Below are 11,054 nucleotides of genomic sequence, written 5' to 3'. Positions count from 1 at the left end.
TCATATGTCTCTTCCTCTTCAACCACAGTTCCATAGAACATGCATCCATGCTGATGATGGGTTCTGCTCGATAACTATCCAAAGCAGAATGGAGGAAACGCATGTTCATTTTCATCATCCAAGTCAGATGCCACCAGCAGAAGGTTGATTTTCCTTTTTGGTGGTTTAGGTACTGTAGTTTCCGCATCTGAGTGTTGCTCTTAAGATTTCTGAAAGCATGCACCACACCTCGTCCCTCTCAGATTTTGGAAGGCACTGCTGATTCTTGAACCTTGGGTCAAGTACTGTAGCTATTTTTAGAAATCTCACATTGGTATCTGCTCTGCATTTTGTCAAATCTGCAGTGAAAGTGTTCTTAAAGCAAACATGCTGGGTCATCATCTGAGACTGCTAGAACATGAAATATATGGCAGAATGTGGGTAAAACTGAGCTGAAGATATACAGTTCTCCCCAAGGAGTTCAGTCACAAATTTAATTAATGCATTATTTTTTAACAAGCTTCATCAGCATGAAAGCATGTCCTCTGGAATGGTGGCCGAAGCATGAAGGGGCATATGAATGTTTAGCATAGCTGGAACAAATACCTTGCAACACTAACTACAAAAATGCCATGCAAACACCTGTTCTCACTTTCAGGTGACATTGTAAATAAGGAGGCAGCAGCATCTCCTGTAAATGTAAACAAACTTGTCTGTCTTACCAATTGGCAGAATAAGAAGTAGGACTGAGTGGACTTGTAGGCTCTAAAGTTTTACATTGTTTTGTTTTTGAGAGCAGTTATGTAACTAAAAAAAAAAGTCTACAATTTGTAGATTGCACTTTCCTGCTAAAGAGATGGTATTTTTCAATTCACCTCCAACTACTGAAGTACAATTTCTTTTATCATTTTTACAGTGCAAATATTTGTAAGAAAAATATAAAGTGAGCACTGTACACATTGTATTGTGTTGTAATAGAAATCAATATTTGAAAATGTAGAAAAACATCCAAAAATATTTAATTGGTATTCTATTGTTTTAAAAAACTGCTTAATTGCACTGTTGATGATTATTGGAGTTAATTGTGCAAGTTAACTGCAATTAATTGATAGCCCTACTTATTTCATCTGAAGTCATAAATGATACTGGAAAACTTTTGCTAGAATATGCTGCATCTCCCTTTCTAGGGTAGGCAAGGCATTCATGGTGGCTTTTATAGAACATAGGTATTCTAGAACCACTAGATCAGTTTTCCCTCTGTAGAAAGAGTGGCTTAGAAAAAAAATGCATCTGGAACTGCTTCTTTGCAATTGACTTTGAATAAAGCTACATTGTGCAAACTTTAGCACATTAGGAAGTTCACAGCTGTAATAGTTGCAGTTGGGGCCTCCATGTGCTACCCTGCTGCAACTGGGCCCCCCCTTGTGCTAGTTACTGAATATAACCAGATTTCAAAATACTGCATGATTACAGTGAATGGTTATCTCCATTTTACAAGTGGTATTGTGGGGCCCTTTTACAGAGGCACAAAGCATAGAAGTGACTCAAGAGCTGGGAATAACCTAGGAGGTAAATGAGGGTGCTATGATAGCTTAAGTTTGGTCTGGGTTTAGAAATGACTCACAGGAGTAGCAGGGCTGTGAATAACTAGGATATAGGTCATTTACCACCTCTCATAGCACCCTCCAGTTTGGCCTGGGTTTTAGATTAAAGAACTTTACAAATAAAACTGCTGCTCTGAACTATAAAAAGTGTTTAAACATGGCTATGCAAGACCGATGTGACAGCAACATAAGTCTCATTTTCAGAAAGTGATTTCAGCACTTAGGGCTTATGTCAGTTGTAAAGGAAAGTTACATCTCAAAGAGATCCTGCTATGCTGAGTAGAGCAATGCCTAGATACCTTTAAGCATACAGGCCCCAATGTTTTTGCTTTCCCAGGGTATGTAGTACACTAAACAGAACCCATAACCTCTGTAATATGGGCACTGTAGCACCTTCATTTGAAATTCAAAAGCTCTTGTTTTAATCTGTATTATGTTACAAGGTGGTTTGTTATGTATTTTTAATAGTGACTGATACCTTTCCTAGATGACAGGAAGATCTGAGGCTGTGGGAAGAGCTGAATTACTCACCCCTTTAACAAAAGAAATGGGGAGTCTGGGGGTAGCTTAAAGGCAACAGATTTATTTGGGCCTACACTTTTGTGGGTAAAGAATCCACTTCTTCAGATGCATCTGAAATGGGTTCTTCACCCATGAAAGCTTATGCCCAAATAAATCTGTTATTCTTTAAGGTGCCCCCAGATTCTTCATTCTGTATCCAAACCAAAAAACCCAAATCACTGCTACCCCTCTGATACTTGTCACCCTATGATGTGGATTTAGAAGACCTGCTGTGCCTACGGGCTAAAATTGCATGTATAGCCTTGCACATTTCTAGCTGTGAAGTGTGGATTTATGCAACCTTGTTACAGACTCCAAGTGATTTTGTAGGTGTTTGAGATTTATACACACTATGGCACATTCTCCCACCAGAATAACCAATATTTCATGTGCTCTAGGGCACAAATGTCACAGCCTCTCTAGGGCCAGCCCTGTTTTAGGATATGCACCTGGGATTCCTTTGCCTCATATTCTCCTGGCCCCTGCCCCAGGACTGAGCTACCCAGGTAGTGTCTAGCCAACCTGGACTAGACTGGGGGTAGGAATCTTAAACTGCACTGTTTGCTTTTCAGAAGTTGCTACCTGAAATCCCAAGTGCAATTCTACCACAGCCATATAAGAGCAACAGTAACTTATTTCTGTTCTAAGTTTATCCAGAAACTAAAGCTTGTTGACAGGTGTGAGTAGTTAATCAAGAGCTACTTAGAAATTAAGGCTCTAGATTTGGTTTTTTGGTATAATAGGGAAAGCCTCCCAGGCTTCTAAGTGTCTACACACTAATGCCAGTGGTTGCCACTACTGAGAAACAAGGCTACATCTAGCATGACTAATTACAGGTACAGATTTCTACTATAGAACTGGAAATCACCTCTTAGAAAGAGCAGGTTAGACCTTCATTCAAATGCAGTGACATTTTATTTTGAAGACAGGGATATTAAATGCAAACAAGAAGTATCGGAGCTGAGAAGTGACCTACATTATGGCAGTCACACACCTCTAGACATTAGTAGAGATCTTGGCACAGTGCTTACTAGTACCAGCCATTGGTGTCTTTCCTGCAGAAGGAGGCTAGTACACATGTAGTCAGAAGGAAGACAGAATGAATTTGCCTTCTTCCTTAGAAGTTGAAGCTTCGTGTTTCTAGGTCACAGGTCCTCCTTAGCCTTGGATGCTGTGAGGACTTCAGCTTCCTCAGCCTCATTTTCTTGGTTTTGTGGTTCAATGGAATCTGCAGACACCTTGTCAGATGGGGTGAAGGGTCCCACAACCCAAGACAGAGGAGTATTTGCCATCATGTATGCCATCAGCTCATCTACATATTCCTGGGCCTTGGTCACCATCTCCTGGCTCTGGGTTAGGAGGCTGCTGGACAGATCCCGGAAGGAATGGGCAGTGGAGAAGGAAGCATGCAGCTCTTCCATGTTGTGATACACCTGTTGCACCTTATCCTGAAAGTTGGTGGGGAGACCTTGAATGCTGGATACTAGCATCTGGCAGGCATCCTGCAGCTGCTGGATAATGCTGCGGGACATAGCCAAAGTCTCAGACTCCATCTGTTGGAGAAACAGAAGTTTAATCCTAACATTCAAAACACAATAAGGATCATCCAACTTGCTGCTGCCACCACCACCTCAGGTGATGTTGCAGCATAACTTGCCACCTTGCAAGGAACTAATGGCAGTCATCAAGGGGGTCTGATGGAAAGACCATTGGCGCCAACAAGGTCTGCAATGGGTGTGCCATGCACTCTTCCAGGAGAAATATAAAGAAACTTAATTGTGCCTTCCCTATGAGAAGCAACTTGTGATAATGGAGGCTAACACCAGAGGCAATAAGCCATGTAAGCTAGGTCAAAAACAGAGCTAAGCCAAATTAGTTAACAGCGGTGTCACTGGTTGCAAACCCATGATCTACAGTCAGTGCTGAGGGTTTTCAAAAAGAAAAATAATCTAAAGAGACTATGGTTCTTGGGCAGACCTTGCTGGTGACACATCACTTTAGGGATGTCTAAGCAAGGAAGCCACCTATTTATTAGGCTCAAAGGGGACCACTTTGTAATAAAAGTAAGGTCACCTGAATTTATCTGCTGCTATCCAAAGATAAGCCACCCTGCAAGGCTCAGAATAATGGCTAACCTCTCAGACCAGAGCTGTCCCCTCCCTGCAAGTGTACATACCTCTGGTTTTGCCAGATCTTTGATCTCACTGCCTTTTGTCTGCTTTCTATTCCAGCTCACCCATATGTGATGGAACTTCTCCTGGACTTCTTGAAGAGTAACACCTTGCTTAAGGTATTCAATCTAGAAGTGGATTAAGCATATTGAGACATTTGCACATCAGTTATTCTAGTTCCACGGTTTATGACATGCCTTCACCCCACAGAGTGGTATGCCCAATGTATCAGGGTCTAGTTACATAACACAACCATGAATGAGGTCTAAGCCTCATTCTACACCGGTAGAATTCAAGGTGTTCCCTGCCCTGAAGGGCATCAGTTTTAAGAGATAGCGGAGTTCCTACCAGTCCCATGGTTTGATGAAGCTGGGAAAGAGCCTCTCTGATGCTCTGACTGGTATCTCTCATCTTGTTTAGGGAATAGCGGTAGGCACGTTGGCGAAGTTTGGTTGACAGGGAACCTAACCGCACGAAGTAGCTCCGACCTTCTTGTGGTTGTGCTGAAGACACTTCAGCCCCTTCCACAGATTCAGCAAGCTCAGCTAGAGGGAAGAAAGCTCAGGTTGTTCACCCTCTCAGATTGAGAGATTGGTAAGGAGTACAAGTCATACTGATCTGCTAAATCTTAAGCTCCCTTGTAACAAGCTTTTGGCTTAGCACCTATCAGGTAGCACAGAGGTAACTTCAGCCTTAAAACAAAAGCACAACAAAAACCCATGCACCACACAGCCTACTTTGATAGTGAAACTGACTAATGAATAGTCATGCCTATTATTCCTTCTAGTACCACCCTGTCCCCACTTGTTGCTCAAGTCATTTTACATGCCCACCAACTAAAAGCAGAAACTGAGGGTTAAGATATGAAAAGGCTGTAGGATGAGCCTGCATTTGGTGACATAAGACTGAGAAGCCTAGAGAGAAGTTGGGCCCAAAGGGAGGATTACCCTAAACTTTTAAAGATAATAGACCTGTCGTTCATGTGTTCTGACCTAGTTCCTCATCTGTCATGGGAAGATAGTGATCCAAGAGCTCTTCAGATTTCTCCAGCACTGCTTCCATTCCACTTATGGCCAATTGGCCCATTCTTGATTCCACAACTGTGCTCATGCTGTCAGTTACCACTGATTTGGTGCTCTTCATACTGTCCTGCACAGCCTCTTTGGTTATATCTACCATTCTGCTCATGGTCTCCTTGACATCTGTCAGTCTGGAAGATGCCAACTCCTGTGCTTCAGATGTAACCTAGAGAAGAGTGATCAAGCAAGACATTGTCCAGTAATTCAGGGTGATAATACCCCATTGACCCAGAGATTGAGGTTGGGGGAGGGGGATTACCACCTGCTCTGCCCCATAGGTCATAAATCTTCAGGGGGAAGAACTGCATCTTGCTGCTAAGCACCAGACCAGAGTTATGTTTAACCACTAGCTCCTGCTCTTGACCACATTTAGGATGGAGTGTTCCTCTGCTGGAGGAAGCATCTCATTATTGGCACCCCTTTCATAAACACTTGGCATTGTCATTTTGTCTAGGGAGAGGGTGGTGAAAGTTACCTCATCAGCAGTCTGTTGAGGGATTGGTAGATTATCCTCCACTTTGTCAGGTACTTCAGAAGCACACTCCTCTGCTGTTGTCACTATAGAAAAACCAGAGTTTAATTTCTTAATTGGTCAAGGTTGCTACTGCCATATGTACAGAACCTGGCTCACAACTGTAATGAGATCTTCGGTTCTCCAACATGTTCAGGCAGCAATAGTTTGGGTTGTAGGTGCTGCACATTTACACCAATTCAAGACCTTCAGGAGGATTTTATTTCCCCCTTCCTTCCCCATGCAAGGTGGTTCACTCCCTCTCCCCCAAGTTATGAACTTTCTTTGGTAAAAATTTTCCATGAAAAATAGTGTCCCCTTCAATAGTTCATAGTTCCAGATTTCCTCCCATGCATCATAATTCAGTTACCCAATCAAGATTGTTATGACTGGCATCTGAATACTTTCTCCTCCTATCTATACTGACAGGATAATTGTCTCTTGCCCAAGCATTCTAGGCATTACTTTCCAAGCTCCCTCTCCAAGTGAGAGGTTTTTATGTTCTAAATAAAGTGCAATCTCACTCCATAGTCTTTCAGCTCTGAAGCTTTTTGATCAATTGTTTAACATTCCTCTGGAAGGCACCAAGTAGTTTTTGCAATGTCTTGGCTGTGATAACTCCAACTAACTGTTCTCATGAAGGAAGCAAGTTAGGGAGTGGCTATTGCTGGTGAGCTATTGCCGGATGTGAAGACAAGTTTAACAGTTGTAATCCGTTTACAGTGTTGTTGTAGCCATGTTGGTCCAGAGATTAGACAAGGTGGGTGAGGTAATCTTTCGTTGGACCAACTTCTGGTGGTGACAGACTAGATTCTGAGCCTCTCTAGTTGCAGAATGAGGAGATCTCAGTTTGCAATTAGGTACCTATCAAAGGGTGTTGCTCCTTCAATGGAAAGAGCTTACCACCCATCTCACTTCCTGGCTACAGTCAAGGAGGGTGCAGGTTCAGCAATAGTAATTACTGTAAACAAAGCCCTTTGTTAGCCTCTAGCAGATGTTAGTTTACATGCCTGGGCTACTGTATTATTCCTATATAGTCACACCACCCCCACTGCCAGCTTCTCCTCCAGTACTGAAGGCATACTGATCTTCATGGACCTGAGTTTTAGAGATGGAAGCTTCCTGACAGGGTGTCAAGATCCTACTGTTGAGAAATCGTACCATACTAACAGAAAGGTATGCATATATGCTTTACTCACCCTCAGGTTCAAGCTTAGTTACAACTGGCTGTGCACTGCTAACTGCAACACTGGTTATGGACGTCACTCCCTTCTCTGCCAGGTCACAGATGGACCTCACATAGGGATGGCTCTCCTTGGTGGAGGCGTAGGCAGTGGCAGCCAGATCATAGGCAGAGTTGACTAAAGGTAGGCTGGCCACCCTCCTCAAGACATTCTAGTGAGGCAAGGGACAGAACAGTGAGTCAGGAAGGCAATGTTCTATACTGGAGCTGAACCATTACTTTTTCAAGTGGTTATACCCTTGGATGTGTTAGCCCCCAATCAAAGGATTGTTTAATGGTCAAAAATCTGAAGAGCTAAGAGGCCCAACAGCTGCTTCTGAAGTTAGAGTACTGGATCACAAGGTGAACTAAAGCAAGAAGCATTTTTAAATATTATAAACTAAGCTATTTTGCAGCATCTGGAAGAGCAACTGCCCAAATCTCTAGACACTGAGGTGTGCATATGTGAAGCCTGCTACCAGGTCACAGCCAGCCATCTTTTGTATTCATATGTTGAACCAGCAATGCTTAAGAGGGAGCACCTACCTGTTGCTCTTCCTCTCCATGCTCTGGGGATGCCATAGTTGTCTCTTTTCCATTAGAAGCCATGATATAATCAGATATACCTGAAAAGGACAAAACAACAGGCCTGAAGTTACAAGTTAAGTTTCTTAAGGAAAAGTTACAGGACCCTAAAGACAAGAGTTGTGTTCTACTCCAAAAAGGGAACTAGAAGAAATGGCAGGGCCCTCATCAGATTAACAAGGAACAAATATGTAGAGGAATAGGGAGCTAAACACATGGTCACTGCCTTTTTTTTTTTTTTTTTTTTTTTTTTGGAAGCCGGTGATATTGCAGTTCTACTACAGCTAAGGAGAAAGGAAGTAGGAGGATTCCTTCTCATGGCACAGAGTGGTTGGAAAACCTTCCATTTTTTGGGAGAGTCCCTTAAAGGCATTAGGTGTCATTACTACTAAAGACCATTTAATAGTTTTAACTACAGGAAAGGAAAGTTAAGAATGTGATCCTATTTCACCAGTTAATGTTCACTGGCCTTAAGTTCCCCAGACTCAGCTTCACAACCCCTGTCCTACCCACAGCTTTTTAATACAGACATTAACACATCCAAACATTTCTTAGTAGCATAACTGCAAAGCTATGACCAAGGAATTATATAAACAATGAAAAAAAGACTAAAAAGCCTTACCAACAAGATCCACTCCGTCAAGTACCAACCCACTGACCTTTCTCAGTACTCCAAACACTGCTTTACTCCACTCACCCACTGGTCAGATTTTATACACCTCTGGTGGTGTAATTGTGAGGGGAGGGAGTGAAATACTCAGGACTGACAGTTCAGGGAATCAGTGAAAAGAAGGCTTTGCTAACCAATAGGAGAATGCAAATCCTTTGGGGACTGAAAAGATTGGGAGTGAGTTATTCTCCAAATGTGATTCCAATTAACCCAACTGGGTCTTTGCTGTCATGCAGCTGAACTCACTTTGAGTCCACAGCCTGCCTAGAAACAGTTGCTAGTTAGGATGGGTAACATTTTCAAAAACACCTGTGTGACTTAAAAAATCATTGATTTTCATTGCCCTTTCCAATGGGAAAAGGGAGAGAAAAGTTTTTTTTTTTTAAGTTAGAGAAAATGATACAGAATTGAAACAGAACTTTTCATTTTGTTATGAAAAATCTAAAAAAAAAAAAAAACCATAAAAAAACCCAAACAAATAAAAAATCAGCCAAATATAGACCATCTCTGGTGGAAAGGTTGCAGATAGCAATGTGCCTGCTTCACCTGCATGTTGGCCATAGTTTCAAAGTAAAAACTGGCACACTGGAACAAGGAGTGGCATATTGAAGACAGGTTGTTTTTTCCTGTGGTTAGGATACTAGCCTAGGATTTGAGCTGGGTTCAATTTTAGGCTCTACCACAGACTTCCTGTGTGACCTTGTGCAAGTCACTTAGCCTCTCGGTGCCTCAATTTCCCCTCTGTACTGTGGGGATAATATGGCTTCCATGCTTCATAGAAGTTTTATGAGGTGCTCAGATACTCCGGCAATCAGGGCTATATAAATACCTTAGATAGATAATGAAGCATTTTGTTGGGGAACAAGAGTTAGGTAGGGTAACATATTCACCTTCATCCCCCTTTCATTGTTCTCCCTCAGTGTTTGAATTGAAATTGGATTGAATTGGAAAAGAAGTGGTGGTACTGTCCCAAGTCCTGCCCACAATCCAAGCTCTGCCTATATGAGATGCTACTTTAGCAGATTGTGCAGGTGTACAAAACATGAGCACACATGATCTGCTGGGTTCTCCTTGGGGCTTGGGTCCCTCTCTGTAAGGTTCAGCTACACCACTGGATATGACCAGATTAAGATAGAAGCACAATAACCACATGCCTGGAACCGAGTCATGTGATTATGTCAATCTCAGCTGTTATTTAAAAATAAATGTTTCTACCCCACATGGCTGCAAAGAAAAGCTTAAGATTTTCCATTGAATACAACTGAGACAGTGATCATAGAATACCACGGTTGGAAAGGACCTGAGGAGATCATCTAGTCCAACCCCCTGCTCAAAGCAGGACCCATCCCCAAACACATTTTTGCCCTAGATGACCCCCCTTAAGCATTGAATTTACAACCCTGGGTTTAGCAGGCCAATGCTCAAACCACTGAGCTATCCCTCCCCTGAAAGTGATGTCTGCCTGTGTCTGCCCCCAGCCTCCTGCAGAGGGAGTAGCAGCACCCATACCAAGGGAGATAACTCTTTACCTCCCACTTGGCCCTTGCTGTTCTTGGTGTGTGCCCACCCACCTTCCCAGGACTTCGACAGGTAAATGCCTAGCTGGGCTCTGTGGGATTGGTGGCATCTTGTCTTTTAGCCCCAATGGTCAGATGTTGGCCATGGGAGTGTGAATAGTTCCCTAATGACATCCACTCTCACCATGAAAATGAGATGCCACCCTAGGTAGTTTATGCAGATCTGCAATCCTCCCTATCTTTTCTTGCTTACTTTGATCAGCAGTGAAATAGTGAAAAATCTAGACATGTATATCACCATAACTTGGCATCGGAGTTACCCCACTTTGACGAATGGGGCAGTTCACACCTCTCTGAGCTCCTGTGTCAGGCTATCTGCAGAGGCAGGCAGATGCCTGTGCATCCGTTTTTGCTTTTTTCATGTTTTCAAGGTTTTTTCCATAATCTATTGTCACATTATATTGATAGAGTTTAGCTCCATTAGCACTTGAAGACCAGCCACTCCAGATAATGCAAGAAACACAGAAATGTAAGTGTGGACGGGACCTCTGATGAACCCTGACTGTTTTGGGGTTCTCCCAGAATGAGGCCGCTTTATCATGTAACTTGCAAGGCACAACGTTTTCCAAGTAACTGAATTTGGAAGTATTTTACTGTTCATTCTAAACATATGAAGCTGCATTTCTCAAATGTGCTTTCTGGCTGCATTTTGTAATGCTTAAGGAAAAGGCCTCTCCTCTCCATTGACAGTTTATATGCCTTCAATACAGATAAATATCAAGGAAATTGTAAACATTTGTAAAATGAGCACGATTGCATGAAAATACCATTTCCCATTGGATTCTTTCTTGCTCACTGTACAGTACAGCCTTGTGGCACAAACCACTTCATGGCATTCCTTGTGATATTTTTGAAGAGGTGTGAGGTTCTGGTGCGGTTAGTTGGGGCAGCAAAAGAGTCATGGATAATTCCAGAAGCAACTGAGATTCTTTAATTTTGATACCCTAACCAGTGCTGAATCCATCTTAATTCCCACCCTTGTAGTCTTTTTATGTTAGTGCTTTTGTAACCCACACATCTTCTGGGTGTGGTGTTCTGTCCCATCGAGTGGCACCGAGACCACTTAAAGAGAGCAATTAATGAGTCTGCTCTACA

The 11,054-nt window shown here is 42.6% G+C and overlaps 1 protein-coding gene across 1 annotated transcript; it reads right to left on the bottom strand.

Annotated features, from left to right (window-relative positions):
- Positions 1–3,040: 3,040 nt before the first annotated feature.
- On the bottom strand, positions 3,041–7,751 carry LOC128830464 (perilipin-3-like). Its single transcript, XM_054016295.1, has 7 exons — positions 7,674–7,751; positions 7,105–7,300; positions 5,870–5,952; positions 5,308–5,560; positions 4,664–4,860; positions 4,321–4,443; positions 3,041–3,697 (listed from the first exon to the last, which is right to left on the bottom strand). Exons 1-7 carry the CDS (start codon positions 7,734–7,736, stop codon positions 3,290–3,292), a joined length of 1,323 nt encoding a protein of 440 aa, XP_053872270.1. The 5' UTR covers positions 7,737–7,751; the 3' UTR covers positions 3,041–3,289.
- Positions 7,752–11,054: the final 3,303 nt, after the last annotated feature.

The sequence above is a fragment of the Malaclemys terrapin genome, chromosome 1, assembly GCF_027887155.1.
Source record: "Malaclemys terrapin pileata isolate rMalTer1 chromosome 1, rMalTer1.hap1, whole genome shotgun sequence".
In the NCBI taxonomy this organism is placed as follows: domain Eukaryota; kingdom Metazoa; phylum Chordata; order Testudines; family Emydidae; genus Malaclemys; species Malaclemys terrapin.
Note: the sequence above shows the minus strand (reverse complement) of the source record. Positions and strands in the feature narration are given on the sequence as shown.